The sequence below is a fragment of the Hyla sarda genome, chromosome 2 (genome assembly GCF_029499605.1).
Source record: "Hyla sarda isolate aHylSar1 chromosome 2, aHylSar1.hap1, whole genome shotgun sequence".
In the NCBI taxonomy this organism is placed as follows: Eukaryota; Metazoa; Chordata; class Amphibia; order Anura; family Hylidae; genus Hyla; species Hyla sarda.
The window spans coordinates 392727883-392745880 of NC_079190.1; the positions used below are offsets into that span (position 1 = coordinate 392727883).

Genomic DNA, 17998 nt, shown 5'->3' on the forward strand with positions numbered 1-17998 from the left:
ATGTCACGCCACGCCCCTCCATTCATGTCTGTGGGAGGGGGCGTGATGGCTGCAATTGCCAGTCATCCAGCACGGAGTGGAGTTTGCAGTGGAGATCGTGGAGGTCCCCAGCAGCAGGACCCCCACGATTAGACATCTTATGCCCTATCCTTTGGATAGGGGATAAGATGTTTTCCGGCAGAGTACCCCTTTAAGCAAGCCAACAGTGCAAACTTTGATAAAGCTGTTGTTTTTGTAGTCTATCAGTCCAAGTTTGTACGGTCTAAAAATTAGACTGGTTCAGTACACTGCCCCACTGTATCTATAGAAAACACAGTACCAGCAGTGTATGGAGGCAAATCTAATAAATGAGAGGACACATTGATTATTAACTGCAGATTTAATGGTGCAAAGGCACAAATGCAATCACTGGTGTTAAAGCATTTTCTCTTACACCTATTCAGAAGAAAGACAGAATATTATGGTGGTAACCATTGAACTCAAAGCACATCTGTCACATCCACACCTAAAGGAAACCGTTTTGATGGCTGAAGGAAAAGCAATCCCCAGATTCACTAGCTGCAACTATCAAGGGCTTTATGTCTCTGAGATTAAACAAATGACATCTAAAGATGTTAATTAAGCTTATACATGGAGGCCTCCATGGTGTAGAGGTGAAGGATATACTTTAAGTCTCAGTATCTGAAAAGTGAAGATAAAAAGATGGCCCCACCAATCTGTAGTGTGTCAACATTCGGTTAAAAGCAATAGATGAGTAACATAAAAACATTGTTAAAAAGAACTGAACAGTTCAATGTCTCTATAGCATTACAATGTTCGGAAGTTGTGGTTCTTATTCCATGGACATGGCAGTGTACTGTATGAACTTTGGTTCACAAGCTTAACATCTCAATGTGTCACGAGGCTAAACAAAATATACATGAATATCAAAGAGAACTTAAAAACTTTATAAAAAAAAAATTCTGTTGGTCAGAGCATCAGTTGTGAAGACTTGGTCTGTTCATGAGGGTCATACAGTTAAAGAAACCAATACACGTACTATAGCCCATTGATAAACTCTTAAGACCTTGAGCGCTGTTAGCACCAGCTAGTAATAAACTTCACAGCAAGTCTGCCAGTTCTCCTGATGGGGCTTGTTTTAGTAGAACGATTCTTCTCCACAAAATAATTCTGGAGCACATTTTCTTAGAACTTTGTATTGGGCTGTTCCTCAGTTATTCCTTCTGGAAATGTATGAATAAAGTGACAACCAGGCATTCCCCTTTCCTAGGGTATTTCCTTCCACTAATCAATGCTCACAATCAGGCTGTAAGGACGCAGCCTATTGACAAAGGAAATGGTAATGCCAATTTCCAGGAGGAATAAGAGAGGGGCAGCAGTACAAAGTAGTAACTAAATATACTCCAATATATTAACGTCAAGGAGAATCCATGAATTTTCTATAACACATAGCAGACAGGTCCTCTTTCAGAGGTCTGTACATGAAGATGATACAGTGTCTTGTAGTACACATGCCCTCTCCGGAAAATAGCTGCACTTTTCTTTCACTTCCCTTTCCCTTGGTGTGCACCCAAATGTCTCATGCACACAATTCCACTAATTCCTATCAAAATTAACCCTTGTGAATGGGGAGAATGAGAATTCTCTACAGTACAGACGAACTACACCATGTTAACTCAGACTTCTTCAGATGAAACCTCTGTAAACATCTATGAATGTGAACTGCAGACAACTGGTGAGAGAAACAAGTGAGCAAATTAGGATTTCTCTTTGTATAACAAATGTTAGTTAAGGTGCCCTACACAATATATATTGCACATTTTAGTATTTCTTACATTTACACAAAGTGAACTCTTACAATGGACATTTCCTCTGGTAGACAGTCACTTGGTTTTGTTTTCCACGTCCTACAAAGTCTGCTCATTTACATATGGCTTTGGATTTTTCCGGTTAACACAACAACACAAGGATATTGTAAGGCATTTCTGACAAATGTTGTACAATATATATTTTAGTAGCATAAAAGCTAGAAATTCTGCCTATTATTCCTCAACATTTACCCGAAATTAAGATTGCATAAATAAGTTTCATCTTAGTGCAGGCTACAATTTTGCTTTATGAAATCTGGATTCAAAACAATTCCATAGCCAAGTATGTCTGCATAGTAGAAAAGGCCTCTGTGACATTAGCGCAAGACTAATAATATTCTATCCTCCTCTTATCCAGACATGAACTCTAGGCTAGAGCCCACCACCTTAGTGGAGAAATACCCTTATGCCTACTGCAGACAATGCATAGAGATACAAGAGGAGGGGCGCAACAGTGCAAAAGCAAAGTTAAAAAATAAAATAAAATATTTGAATTTCACAAATATATAAAATGATTTCTTTCCTTATTTTAAGCAGCGCAGGTCTTTGGTAACTATAAAATATAAAAAGCAGGTATTGTTCAACAAGTGGGGGAAATGGGTGTATGTGAAACTGTCAGTTTGGTTGTAGTCCAGATTCCTAGTGAATTGGAATTTTCATCATCGGGAATTCAGCCGTGGGGCAACCTAAAGAATAAAAAAAATATATATATTATTATAGGAACACTAATATTTATATTGTAAAAAAAAAAACACTTGAAATTTCAACTTTTTCAATGGTTATTAATATTGTAAAAACACAGAAATATGTATTTTCTCTTCGTAGGGTGAAAAAAAAGATCTGAACTGGTTATTATTATGGGAGATGCCGCCAGACAACCATTGTGGGGACACAATAATTTTGGACAGGTGTACTTGCATCAGAAAGTGGTCACAGCAGCATGTGAACGACCCTTACCACAGACAAGTGTCCATTTTTGGCTTTGGCTATCAGCAATTCGGAGCCTGGTGTAAAGTCGATGATGCCTTCTTTACCCTGACCCACTGTAAATTTGATGCTGAGGGGAAAAAAAAAAAAAAGTTACAATATGACGAGTTAACATAGGAGTCTGGCTATAAAGGATTCATAAACTGATCCTCTTACACTAGTTACTTTGTATGTGACTGTAAACTCTGTTGATGTGTTATATGAGAAACAAAGACGTCTGTGTATCAGGACATTCACAAAACAAAGAAACTATGGCTAAGGAAATAAATGCATCATCAGTAGTACCAGCGACGGTTAGACCCTATTCACAGCATGTTTTTCTTCTCTCAGGCTACACCGTATTTTTCGCCCTATAGGACGCACCGGCATATAAGACGCACCCAATTTTAATGGTGCAAAATCTAGAAAAAAAAAGAATCTGAACCCAACAGTGATCTTCAACCTGCGGACCTCCAGATGTTGCAAAACTACAACTCCCTGCATGCCCGGACAGCCGTTGGCTGTCCGGGCATGCTGGGAGTTGTAGTTTTGCAACATCTGGAGGTCCGCAGGTTGAAGACCACTGGTATAGGAGGTAATACTCACATGTCCCTGCCGCTCCGGACCCGTCACCGCTGCCCTGGATGTCGCTCCATCGCTGTCGCCGCGTCCCCGTGGTGTCCCCGACGCTCCGGACGTCTTCTTCCCCGGGATCCACGCTCTCCATCGCCGTCATCATGTCGCTACGCACGCCACTCCTATTGGATGATGGGACGGCGTGCACGATGACGTCGAAGGAGAGCACTGGCCATGCAGGGGATCCCGGCACGGAGCAGACACCAAGGAGGCAGGTAAGGTCCCTCCCGATGCAGCCGGGTTAGTGTCACTTCAGACGCGGCGGTCAGCCTTCAGACGCGGCGGTCAGCTTTGATCGCCGCGTCTGAAAAATACGGTACATTGAAAACCTGTCAAAAAGGCATGCAGATGTATAGTTCTCAGTTGGTTGATCGACTAAGAAATGGGACAAAATGTAATCTAACTGTGGCGATGTTCTATCCATTTCTTGACCATATGCTTTATCTGTGTGGGAAATCAAAAACGTAGCAGACAATGTTTTTGAGCCCAGCACAGAAATAGCTTGGTTTGGTTCATTTATCAAACATATCCTAAAGGTTAGACTCTATCCAGTCAAAGTGTAGCCTGTCAGAAGTTAGAAAGTTTAATTTTATTTTATCTTACTTATCAAAGATGGCTGCGGCAGTGAAGCAGAGGGGAACACCGCTTCCAGGAGTACACAGTAAGCAGCGCATGCGCCGTACACTAACACGGGTGAAGGAGCAGGGAGGGGGGGGGGTTATGAATATTGATGAGCCGAGTGGTGCCACCACCCGGCAAAGATTATGCCAGTGTGCCCCAAGCTCAGATCGGAGCTCCGCCCATGCCCCAAGGCCCTCTTTAGCATAAATAGGAAAACTCGATTTGCAGCGGAAATGCTGGGCAAATCTGGACATTGTCAGTACCGTCATAATCAGCATCACCCGCACTACAAGCCTGTGTGACAGGTTTAGTGCAGGTGGTACTACTGACCGATTTCCTTTAACCCCTTAAGGACTCAGGGTTTTTCTGTTTTTGCACTTTCGTTTTTTCCTCTTACCTTTAAAAAAAAAAAAAAAAAATCATAATTCTTTCAATTTTGCACCTAAAAATCCATATGATGGCTTATTTTATGCACCACCAATTCTACTTTGTAATGAGATCATTCATTTTACCGAAAAATCTACGGCGAAAAGGGGAAAAAAAAAATCATTGTGCGACAAAATTGAGGAACCCCCCCCCCCCCGCCTTTTTATAACTTTTGGGGGCTTCAGTTTCTAATTTTTACGGTAAAAATGACACCTCTATTCTGTAAGTCCATACGATTAAAATGATGTCCTACTTATGTAGGTTTGATTTTGTCGAACTTCTGGAAAAAAATCATAACTATATGCACGAAAATGTATACGTTTAAAATCTGCTGACCCCTATAACTTCTTAATTTTTCCTTGAACAGTATGAGGGCAAACTTTTTGCGCCGTGATCTGAAGTTTTTAGCGGTACCATTTTTGTATTGATCTGACTTTTTGATCGCTTTTTATTCATTTTTTCATGATATAAAAAGTGACCAAAAATATGCCATTTTGGAATTTTTTTTTTTATTAGTTTTTTTCACTTTTTTTTGCAGTGTCATAGCTCCCATAGGGGGCTATAACACTGCACTAACTGATCTTTTACATCGGTCTTTGTTATCTCATAGGATAACATTGATCAATGACTCTGCCGCTTGACTGCTCATGCCTGGATCTCAGGCACTGAGCAGTCATTCGACGATCGGCAACGCAGGAGGCAGGTGAGGACCCTCCTTGTGTCTGCCAGCTGTTCAGGACACCGCGATTTCACCTCGGCGGTCCCGAACAGCCCACTGAGCTAACCGGCAGTACTTTACTTTCACTTTAGACGCGGCGATCAACTTTGAACGCTGCGTCTAAAGGGTTAATAGCGCGTTGCAATGCTGTGGCCCCGTGTTATAGAAAGGGAGCGGACTCAGGGCGTAGAGGTACGCCCTGCATCCTTAAGGGCTTAAGGACCAGTCCAATTTTATTTTTGTGTTTTCATTTTTTCTTCCTCTCCTTCTAAAATCCATAACTCTTTTAGATTTCCATCCATAGACCCATTGAGGGCTTGTTTTTTGAGCGACAAATTATACTTTGTAACGACTTCACTCATTTTACCATAAAATGTATGTAAAACCCCCCAAAAATTCTTATTTGTGTAAGGAAATTTAGCAAATTTTGGAGGGTTTGTTTTCACGCTGTATACTTTATACACGTTTTCTTTATTCTGTGGGTCAATTATATCAAAAAATGGACCTCATGTCCGGGATGAGCAAAAAGGATTGATGTATATATTAAAACATAACGTTTAATTCTATCTAATAAAATAATCAACGTATATAATTCTATGGTCAGTAGAAAACGAACTAGGCAGCTCTGGGTTCTGCAGGGCCCAGCCAGCCCAGGGCTGCCACCCACTTGGGGTTATATATAGTAAAAACCACAGCAAGTAGGACTATGATGCAAATGCCAACACGTTTCTGCCAGTTTGTATTCACTGGCGTCCTCAGGGCATCAAGAAATTATCCAACACAATTGACCATTGGTTAAGAATATATAAAAGTCACTATAATTCAAAACATCAACATTTATGCCAGCAGTTGTGGCTTGGTCATGTATACTGTGACAATCAATTCAATTAGACCAAAAACTCTGCAAGAAAATATATATAAGATATATGCTTTCCCTAGTTTACTCCTGCAAAGGGAGACAGCATGCCAAGTTCCTGCAAAGAAAATAGGGGGATGAGGGGAGAAGTCTATCCCTATTAATGGTCTCTGTTCCGGTCTTCTCCCTGTAAGGAAGACAATCCACATTTACTAATTGACCCTGTGAAAAAAAGGCACTAGAGCTGTACAAAGACAAGTCCAGTCCTACTCACAGTTTTGAAGTGTCACAGCAGCATACGACGCTGTACTGCTGATCAGCAGGACGCCTGTATCGGCATCTCTCACCTAGTGCGGTGAGTTGGCGTCTGACGCCACGTCCGCCCGCTCTGCCTTTATACAGCGCGAGGCGCGGCGCCTCCCATGACGCGATCTGGGAGGCGCGGTCCGGCTCTGCCTATCCGCGCTGTCACAACAGACAGCACGCGGACGGGGTGACGAGTGTAAACAAACTATCGCGGTCATCTGCCAGACAAACTCCGACAGGATACTAACGCTGGTACGTGGTATAGAGATTATTAAGTAAGTAAGCTAAGATAGATATCGGTCATATAAATGAGAGAAAAAATATAAAGAATAGATCCCATTAATGAGCTTATTCATATCCACGAGGGGATATATTAGATTAACATATAATAGGGATATATGCTGGTAATACCTCAGACACACCCACTGGCATACCACAGGACACGCGGCACATATAGAAAAATTAATTGTTATGAATAGGGGACAGAACCCAGGGGGCTGATTTTGAAAATCAAGAGGTTACTATGAGGTGGCAATTAGGAGGGTGGGGGGGGGGTCCCCTAAGGGATACGGGAGGGGTGATAGCAGGGCCCTAAGGAGCCTACCATGGCCCTAAGGGGCAGTTTCTCCGCCTCAGGAGGAACTGTTCGAGACAAGCGGATTTCCAGTCTGAGGCTAAAGAGATGACAAAACGCTTCCAGGAGAGAGGTTACCCACATTATATCCTCAAGAAAGCACTCACTGAGGCAACCACTAGGACACATGGTGATCTTTTGATACCTAAACCTAGGGATTTAATAGGGCGCCAACCAGCTAGAATTATCGGAATGTTTGATAAACTAGCCATTCCCATTAGAAACCATTTCGCAACATTGGGATATTCTAAAAATGGACCCGGACCTAAGTGATTTAGTAGGGGAGAAACCAGAGATTACATACAGACGTGGGAAAAGTCTAGGAGACCTTCTAGTCCAGAGTCACTTGAGTACCAATGACTCTAGTAGACAAACTTGGCTGGGAAAATCAAGACCCCCCAATGGATGTTACCAATGTGGCCACTGTCGGGCTTGTCAATTTATTAATAAGACTACTCAGATACCATCGTCTTCTCTGAATATTAATCAGTTCATAAATTGCTCGACCCCTGGAGTAGTATATGTTGCCACATGCACCTGCCCACTATTATATGTAGGCAAGACTATTCGCCCACTGAAGAAAAGAGTCCTAGAGCATATGGGGGACATAAGGAACCAAAGAGAGACCCCGGTAGCTCTCCATATGAATATTGTACATAGTGGTGATCCGAAGGCCATACACTTTACAGGAATTGAGAAGAGGGGGGGGGCAACCTGGACAGATTGCTACAACAAAAAGAATGTCGTTTGATCTATAGGCTAAACTCCACATCCCCATATGGGTTAAATGAACAATTACATTTTGCTAGCTTTCTTTGAGGTGGCAATGACTTGGGGAGTGTGGATAGGTAGCCAGGGACAGCCGTAGCCTGGATGAATAGGAGTTATCCACTCCCCTAGCTAGGGTTATATAGAAATTAACAGGAGGTTCCTGTGCGGGACCGCCCTTTTTAGGGCGGCCACCCCGCCTAGGTTTAGGGTTGGTAGTGTAGGGCCATCTAGGGCCATGATAGGCTCCTTAGGGCCCTGCTACTACCCCTCCCGTATCCCTTAGGGACCCCCCCTCCTAATTGCCACCTCATAGTAACCTCTTGATTTTCAAAATCAGCCCCCTGGGTTCTGCCCCCTATTCATAACAAATAATTTTTCTATTTGTGCCGCGTGTCCTGTGGTATGCCAGTGGGTGTGTCTGAGGTATTCCCAGCATATATCCCTATTATATGTTAATCTAATATATCCCCTTGTGGATATGAATAAGCTCATTAATGGGATCTATTCTTTATATTTTTTCTCTCATTTATATGACTGATATCTATCTTAGCTTACTTACTTAATAATCTCTATACCACGTACCAGCGTTAGTATCCTGTCGGAGTTTGTCTGCCAGATGACCGCGATAGTTTGTTTACACTCGTCACCCCGCCCGCGTGCTGTCTGTTGTGACAGCGCGGATAGGCAGAGCCGGACCGCGCCTCCCAGATCGCGTCATGGGAGGCGCCGCGCCTCGCGCTGTATAAAGGCAGAGCGGGCGGACGTGACGTCAGACGCCAACTCACCGCACTAGGTGAGAGATGCCGATACAGGCGTCCTGCTAATCAGCAGGACAGCGTCGTATGCTGCTGTGACACTTCAAAACTGTGAGTAGGACTGGACTTGTCTTTGTACAGCTCTAGTGCCTTTTTTTCACAAGGTCAATTAGTAAATGTGGATGGTCTTCCTTACAGGGAGAAGACCGGAACAGAGACCATTAATAGGGATAGATTTCTCCCCTCATCCCCCTATTTTCTTTGCAGGAACTTGGCATGCTGTCTCCCTTTGCAGGAGTAAACTAGGGAAAGCATATATCTTATATATATTTTCTTGCAGAGTTTTTGGTCTAATTGAATTGATTGTCACAGTATACATGACCAAGCCACAACTGCTGGCATAAATGTTGATGTTTTGAATTATAGTGACTTTTATATATTCTTAACCAATGGTCAATTGTGTTGGATAATTTCTTGATGCCCTGAGGATACCAGTGAATACAAACTGGCAGAAACGCGTTGGCATTTGCATCATAGTCCTACTTGCTGTGGTTTTTACTATATATAACCCCAAGTGGGTGGCAGCCCTGGGCTGGCTGGGCCCTGCAGAACCCAGAGCTGCCTAGTTCGTTTTCTACTGACCATAGAATTATATACGTTGATTATTTTATTAGATAGAATTAAACATTATGTTTTAATATATACATCAATCCTTTTTGCTCATCCCGGACATGAGGTCCATTTTTTGATATAATTTTTGAGGCTGGATGTTGAATACATCGGGATCTGCGTGAGCCCCTTATAACTTTTCACGCCTAGATTTTTCTGTGGGTCAATACAACTAAAATGATAGTGTTTACATACTTTTCTATTATTGTACTGCTTTTCAAAAATCTCTAATTTTTATATAAAATAAGTATGCTTAAAATCGCCCTATTTTGACCTTCTCTAACTTTTCCATTTTTCTGTAAACAGAGCTGTATGAGGACTCATACAGTATCTGAGGGGTTAATGGCAGACATCAGCGCAATCACTGATCTCTGCTATTACCGGCGGGTCCCCGGCTGCTGATAGCAGCAATGCATGATGGGAGCACCGCTTTGGTGCTTGGGTCATGTACAGGATATACGTCCTGGTTTGGGAAGAATAAGCAGCTGGAACCTGCAGTGCATGGCACAGGCACTGCTCCGATGCTTGGGTCATGTACAGGAGTACTCGGGTCATGTACAGGATGTAAAAGTACTTCCTGGTGTGCAAAGTACCAGTGCATCAGGAGGTACATTTACGTCCATTGTCCTTAACATAGAAACATAGAATGTGTCGGCAGATAAGAACCATTTGGCCCATCTAGTCTGCCCAATAACCTGAATACTATGAATAGTCCCTGGCCCTATCTTATATGAAGGATAGCCTTATGCTTATCCCATGCATGCTTAAACTCCTTCACTGAATTTGCAGCTACCACTTCTGCAGGAAGGCTATTTCATGCATCCACTACTCTCTCAGTAAAGTAATACTTCCTGATATTACTTTTAAACCTTTGCCCGTCTAATTTAAAACTATGTCCTCTTAGGGTTAAAACAGCCTATTATAGGGCTCAAGAACATGCAGGGAGTGTCACACAAACAACTGCTGGATCATTCATGTTGCCCCCTTTGTTTCATTTGTTGTTTCCCCATCCGGTAATAAACAAGGATATTTTCTTTTTTGCTCATTTACTGGCCCTTTACACAGGGCCCTAAGAAGGCTACATTGTAGTTATTAAGAAGCAACCAAGGGTAGGTAGGTGCCATGGCAAGTAGGTTCTGTTGTGGTGGCCTGTATACAGCAGTCTTCAACCTGTTAATATGGTGGGAAAGGCAAAGTTCTAATTACAGACTATGAAAATATTTCATCTTAAGTTTTTAGATATGTATTTGTTTTCTAGAGTGTGGACAAACAAACAAATAGGGAAATTCATTTTTCCGGTCAACGTATATCAAAACAAAAAACATAAAAGCCTTTATTGTAATGCCAATCAGTCTGCTCTGAATGCAGTAATACACATACCTGCCCTGGTTAATGTTGATGTTGTTGAATTTCTCAGCGGCTATGGCAAGTTTTGTCAGTGTCTCTATCACGTGATCGCTCTGCAGTACCACATCTCCCTGGAGACACAAATACTAATTATAAAGCATCCTTCACACAGCGCTTCTACAGGGCTGCATTATGTATTCAAAAGTGCCATTAACAAAGACATGCTTCATTCTCTCATATGTGAGTTTCTTTGGGGCTTCATAGTATTAAGCAGTATAATAAGTAAAAACCTGGTTTGTGATCTATCTTCATACACTATCATTCTAACACATAAATTCCCCTTAAATCATCTGTTCTTTACTAACAAATAGTAAACATATGTCAATACATAAAAAAAATAACTATGCAAGTCACAAGTAAGCTTGATGCACCTACAGTTTTATATGGAATTTTATTTTAAGCAATATCATCATTATTCATCTAGGACCCCAGTCACTAGCAGGAGGAGCATTTTTTCCTGTGTTTGTACTTAGCTGCTGATATGAGCCATTTCTACAGTTGTCAACAGCTATAGCCATTTACAGTATTCTTATTCAGTCAATGAAAAGAACAGAGGGGTTGTTGCTATGTACTGAAAGCTACAGCAACATCTCTCTTCTGTGGCTATACATCTTGATAAGCCACAAACAATCCCGCTCTTGGCAGAAACCCCTCTGTACAGCTCCCTCAACTTAGTAGTGTGTGTTGTCAGCCACAACACCTACCTCTTTGGCGTATTTTTTGATGTCTTAGTGTATTCTATTTTATATTCTGAATATATATTCTCCAAGTGCCATGTAGCTATTAACTACTTAAAAAACCCTGCAATATTCTCCTAGGATTTTATTCCGAATTCTCTCGTGCTGTTTTAGGCTAGGTTCACATGGCCGTATGCATCGGATCAGTTTTTTTTTTTTTGAGCCTATCGGACCCTGAAATGGGTCGGATACAAACGGCTACTGCTGGGTCCTGACGACCCCCATTCAGTTGCATGGGGTCAGTTGGTGACCCGGTAATTTTACAGGATTTTAGCGGAGAAAAGAATAGAGTTTGCACTATTTTTTTTTTTCTCAGCTCAACTCCCGTCCTTCTGGCCAGATTGCCGACAAAACTCGGAATATCGGAGTCCTACAGCAATGTGAACTAGGCCTAAGAATATTTCATCCATACTAGACCTGTCAATGGGATCCATCAGGACCCGGTTAAATATAAACAAACATCTGAAATGCATAACATCAACTCCACAGCAGATTAAGTATGTGTAAATGTACCCTATTAGAGCATCTAAAAAAGCTGTGCGGAGAGTGACAGCATTTTAATGTGATGTTTTAAGCCATAGTGTTTGTTTATTGCTAGGCGTACAAATGTTTATTGTGATTAAACTGTTAAAAAAAAAACTGTAAAAGAATGATTAATATAAAGTAAATGTATGTTACCTTTTGCTTGTTGTCTTCACATTTTACATGTAGAACAAAGAGGTTGTCACTCAAACTGCTGACAGAGATACCTAAAATACAAACATTTAGATATGACTGTATATTCTCTACTGACCAGTCCATTAAAGACTTCAGGAAAAAGCTATGGAGGTATGGATCAGGCATAGGTCTGCAAAAAATCATTCTACAGGGCACTATGGCTATAGAAACTTACCAAATGACTTCATATTAATCCATTAACTAAGTATTCATAGTGCTAAAACATGAGTTACTCATTTATACACACTAAACCCATGGTACAGTAGGTGGGAATGGCAACCACTTCAGCGACTATAAATCAACAATAGGGCAGAACAGTGGGTCTTATGAAAACCCTTTGCCTTTAGAAGTTGCCAAAAACTAAATGTTTCGTGACTGAAAACAATAACAAACTGGCTCATTCTGATCACGGCTCATCCGAGACTAAATAATTAATACAGGGAAAATATATTGCTCCAGATTTAGAGATGAGAGATGTTCACACAAAAGGACAAACTATTTTTCCTCATTTGTCAACTAATGATCCAAATCTCCCAGACATCAGAGGCGGCCAATTCCAATTACCAAAGTACAATTAACTAGATCCCCAATTAGGGGAGGACATACATGTTACTTCTAATGAACATTATGCAACCAGACTGAACAGGGGTGGTGCAAATCAAGAGCTGTGTATAGGTTCTCTGCATTTAATGTGTGGATTCCAAACCACAAATGCAAAAAAAAAAAAAAAAAAATACAGTATTAGGGCTCACTTATGCCATCCTCACCTTTACCTTTAACAGGTTTTTGGGTCAAAAAACATCCATAAAAAATGTTATAACTTTTAAAAAAAACTGCCATAAACCAGCTTTTTATTTATTTATTTTATTTTAAAATGATTATGTTTTACTGAACGCAATAGCAGAAGAGCAGTTTGTGCGCACTCACATTAATTTTATTGCTGTAAAATTAATTTACATTCTCATTTTCAGCAAACTATGACTGGAAAAACAGACGTTAAGATAACAAGCATTTCAAGCCATTACACAAAAAATACAAAAACATTTTATGGCTGAAAATACCAGCGTTAAACATTGTGTAAAGATAGTTTTATGCTTCAGTATTTGTTATGGGTTTTATTTTAAGTAAAAAGTAGTGGAATTAAATTGTATAAATGTTTTCATTATATTTTCCTTTGTTTATGATCCAAATGGAGTTGCGCTGTACACCCATTTTTAATTAGCTGTTTAATTATGTAAACAATGTAGCTTCTGATGCTATTTGGGCACCATCAATGTCAATGGGAATTAGGCAAACTGCATATCAGCTGACTGGGCTTTTTTTTTTTTGGCTCTTGACCATCTCAGGCAGCCACAAACAGGCTAGAGAAGGTAGGGAGGCAGTTGGCAAACCCCATTTAAGTTTTCTGGGCATATAGTACTAGACAGTTTAAAATACACCAATAAATTCCTCAATATATTTACACATGATTATTACTTTTCCCTGCTTCAGGTGTCCAGGTTCCCTACTGCTCCTTTGTGAACTTTATTATGTAGTTCCATGCTGTCCATAAGGATGACACATACCATGAACTCAGTGGAATCATGGGCCGACACTTTTAGGCCCCTTTCACACTAAGAGCATTCATCCGTTATTAAATGTCCGTTTCCTGTGTAAAAATGGATGTATAACAACGGATGAAATAACGGGTGCTAGCGGCTGAATAAATATTCATCCATTAAGACCCGTTATAACACCCCTCATGTACGGCCGTAACACCTCTGCCTACAGACTCCCACAGCCAGGACTACTACTACTCCCATCATGGAACATACTTCTTTCCATGATGGGAGTAGAAATTCCCTGGCTGCAGGAGTCTGCAGACAGCAGGGGAGGCTAAATTAGTGCTTGTACTACAACCCCCATCATGGAACAGAGTCTGTTCCATGATGGGGGTTGTAGTACAGGGGCTGAGGGATTGATCGCATTAGGTTTCACTTCTGAGACCCGATGCGATCCGAAGTTATTAAGCAGGGGAGCAGGCGGCAAGCTCCGCAACCCTGCGGTGTATCAGTGTGTTTTAACTTTCATTTTTGAATCCTCCGTGTGAGCCCTGAACGGCCGGTACTGAGGAGCCATTCAGGGCTCTCAGCGGGATATTTAAAAATGAACATTGTGAGTAGCAGTGGGGGGGGGGGGGGGGGGGGGCATATCTATATTAAAAGTGCTGTGGGGGGCAAGATATATAGCGCTGCAGAGGGGGGGGGGCACAGACATATAGTCTATATATATATGCCCCCTGCAGAGCATTAGATATGACCCCCGCCGGCGCATTAATAAATATAAACCCACCACAGCGCATGTATAATATACCCTCGCAGCGCATCTATATACTTATGCCACTGCAGCGCTATATGTAAAAAGTATTCTAGCAGCAGCATCGGCCGACCCGATGCTGCTAATAGAAATACTTTTCATACATAATGCTGCAGAGGCATATGTATATAGATGCGCTGTGGGGGGCAGATAACTCTATATGTCTGCCTCCCCAGCGCATCTATATACATATACCCCTGCAGTGCTATGAATGAAAAGTATTTCTATTAGAAGCGCATAGTGCCAGCAGCTATCAGCTATCTGCCAATATCTGCAGCTCTGACCTGGTATACAGCTGACAGATCACCTTTAAAAATAAGGAGATTTTTTTGTACTCACCGTAAAATTTTTCTCGTAGCCTTCATTGGGGGACACAGATACTGATGGGTATATGCTCTTGCCACTAGGAGGCGCTGACACTAAGAAGAAAAAAAGTCAGCTCCTCCCTGGCAGGATATACCTGCCCACTGGAAGTGAGGTAACCAGTTTAGTCACAAAGCAGTAGGAGAAGCCAACAAAGAGATACGTCCGAAGGACCCTACAAAGGAATCCCGGATAAAACCCATCTAACAGGAAAAAAATGATCCGAGCACCCAGGAGGAAGAGCGGAGAGAGTATGATGCAGAGCCTGAACAGCGGGAAGAACATGACAAGGAAACCACGTCTCTGTGTAGGCCGGAACACTCTCCGTCCCAGGAGTACATGGAACTCGAGGGAGAAGAAAGGAAAAACACAGCTAAACAAAGGAGCGAAACGTCCTAAGAAAGGAGCACCCCAAACACCGGAGTGATCGACGTGGGAACTGGGTGTTCCCAAGGCTCCTGGAGGACCCATCCCTGTAGGGTGAGCAAACCACACATCCGCAAGACACTCCTGGCAACCTACTTCTATGTTGAGAAAAGAAGTGTGGCACAGAAAGACCGCCCCACAAAAGGGATCGTGTAGCAATCTGGGCAGGAGCCCTGCACATATCCAAGACCGCAACAAACACTAAGGGCCGAACTAAAGGGGGCATGCCACCGCACGCCATCTAGGCAGTAGAAAATGCTCCACGGAATAGCCATAGCCCCCTATCATAGGGGGAAAATAAGGGGTAGTCAAGGCAAAATGCAAGCACTGACCGTGCAGAGCCCCCCGGTCGATGTACCCCCTGTGGGAGGGGAATTGCCAAAGTATGTCAGGTACTGGAGGAGCATGCAAACATCGCCCTGCGGCAAAGGGTTGAAAGCACTGGGTGAACATTGCCACCTCAGGAACCCTTCGAGAACAATAGCCAAAGTACACCAGGTACTGAAGGAGCATGTAAAACACTGCCCTGCGGCAATGGGATAAAGCACTGTGCGAACACAGCCACCCCAGGAACCCAGTGACAACAAACTGAGGTATGGAGAAGCCATCTGAGACCCCAAGGGATCTGAAACCTAGACATTGGTGCTGGGTAAGATACAATACTTGACTAAAAATGAAAGTTAGGAGTATACGTCGCAACATACAGCCGTGAGAGGTAAACCTTTTAGGGCGAAACCCTGGACCCTATGAAAAAAGGAGGGCCTGAAGCCGTTTCAACTGCTGACAGAGCATATGTCCCACAGTATGGAAAACAGACATAGTACCAAACTGTGAGCCATAACCATGTTCTCAGCAGACCAACGACATGCCCTAAGAAAGGGGAACAAAGATGACTGCTGGATCTGCGAAAGTCCATTGAATCTGCAGGAAACGTCTACACGTCCAATAGTGCTACACTCCAGGACTGTAGTCACAGACAGAAGGGAGGAAGATGCATGTGGTGTAGGAAACCGTACAGACTGACTCACTGGTATAAGTTCCAATGAACGATAGAGTCACTCTTTTGGGGACCCCACATAGAAGTGGGTCCCCGGACACCAGCCGCGGGAGCTGCAAGTATAGGGTAGTAGACCTGGTGGATTACAAAAATCATGCAGACATAGGCGACTAATTAGCAGAGGAGACATGGAACACACCGGGTCACAGTGTTCAGAACCACACACTGAAAGTGAGTTACCAGCAGTCAGCCAAGAGAACGGCAGACATGTGGTGAGAGACCTGGTAGGGTAGGGAATCCTAGGCAGTGGGTTACCTGAACTCCCGCCATTGTGCAGGAAGTGTATGGCAGGAGAGTCGACACAATAGTAAACCATGCAGACAACAGACTGGCTGACCGGTATAAGATCCCTGAACCCGCAGGGTCACTAAATTGTGCAATCCCTCCGAAGGTGGGATACTGGAGTGCGGCCAAGCTGATGGGCGATCTGGTGGTGTAGGAGATCAGGCAGACCAAAGACTGGCATAAAGTCCGTCGCACCTGCAGGGACACACTTCCAGATTCCTCACCCCAGTAGCCAGGAATGGGAAACCCCAGCCATACCCGTGGCAGTCCTGCGATGGGAGATCAGTGGTAGCGGAAACAGTGCAGATAACGGTGTGGTTTAACGATAGGGGGGGCACCTCCAGGTGCTGGCAAGTGACGATAAGGTGACCACAGCATAGATAAGTGATCACTGTGCCCCTGTGTCGCATGTGGGAGGGTGGGGGGGCCCAGGAGTAATGGGTAGTATCCTCGTCATACAGGGAGTCCGGGGGAGGCTGAGGAGCCATGTAATGTATCCCCGTTGCCCTGTATAGGGTCCATAAGACAAACTGGGTCCCTTCTTCAGACACCGCGCACTAGCAGTACTAGCAGAACTCTAGCCGCAGATACAGCAGTCATGTGATAAGTGACAGGCAGTGGAAGAACCACGCAGACCACTGTCTGGCTTACTGGTATGGAGTCCATAGCATACACTGGGTCACTCCTTCGGATGAGTGACAGGCGGCAGAGGAAACCACGCAGACCACTGTCTGGCTTATTGGTATCAGGTCCAGTCGATGCCGACGCAGTGTCACTTCCACGGAGACCTCGCACTAGAAGTGAGCATCCGGAGCACCAGCCACGGATGCGGCAGACATGTGATTGGTGACCAGTGGAGGAGGGATCTAAAGTACACTCCCCCCGATGGGTGATCAGAGGTGGAGAAAACCACTGCTCCGGTTCCCCATTACCCTCCCGGGAACAAGAGCCACATGGTGGACTCTCTAGGCTCAAAAACGTATACACGCCAGAGGAGGAACCTCGAAAGGGTCCTTATGTCCACCAGGAATGCCAATGTACCATCAGGGGCACCCCATCTGTGCCTTACTCCTGTAGGGAGGGATTGGAATACAGCCACGGCACGGCAGAAATGGCAAAGAGTCGTTCAAATATGCTCCCACAGAGCGAGATCCCTGTAGAAAAAAAAAGGTAAGCCAGGGGCATACCCAACCGGCATAGCTAAGAAAAATCCAAAAGGCCCCCAAGAAAAGAATATGCATTCAAAATGCAATCCCCAGGCAGGGATGATATTACAGACCAGTGAAAGGTGTCAGAAAAACAAAGAGGGGGAGACCAGGAGAGCAACATGGTCCATATGGGGCCCTAAATGTATGGGATCCTGGGTAGATGTCTTCAGCCAACTAGTTGTCGCCTGCATCATGTCAGGCTGCACCAGCGAGACGA

At 43.4% G+C, this 17998-nt stretch overlaps 1 protein-coding gene across 8 annotated transcripts in view; it reads right to left on the reverse strand.

Annotated features, from left to right (window-relative positions):
• Window positions 1-335: 335 nt before the first annotated feature.
• MYO1C (myosin IC) overlaps window positions 336-17998 on the reverse strand; it is a 161158-nt gene continuing 143495 nt past the window's right edge. For all 8 annotated transcript variants that reach the window (XM_056558670.1, XM_056558669.1, XM_056558667.1 and 5 more), the window contains 4 exons: window positions 12049-12119; window positions 10607-10704; window positions 2826-2925; window positions 336-2554 (listed from right to left, as the gene is read on the reverse strand). In XM_056558670.1, coding sequence (XP_056414645.1) covers window positions 2528-2554; window positions 2826-2925; window positions 10607-10704; window positions 12049-12119 — 296 coding nt within the window. In that variant the 3' untranslated portion in view covers window positions 336-2527. The remainder of the gene's footprint in view (window positions 2555-2825; window positions 2926-10606; window positions 10705-12048; window positions 12120-17998) is intronic.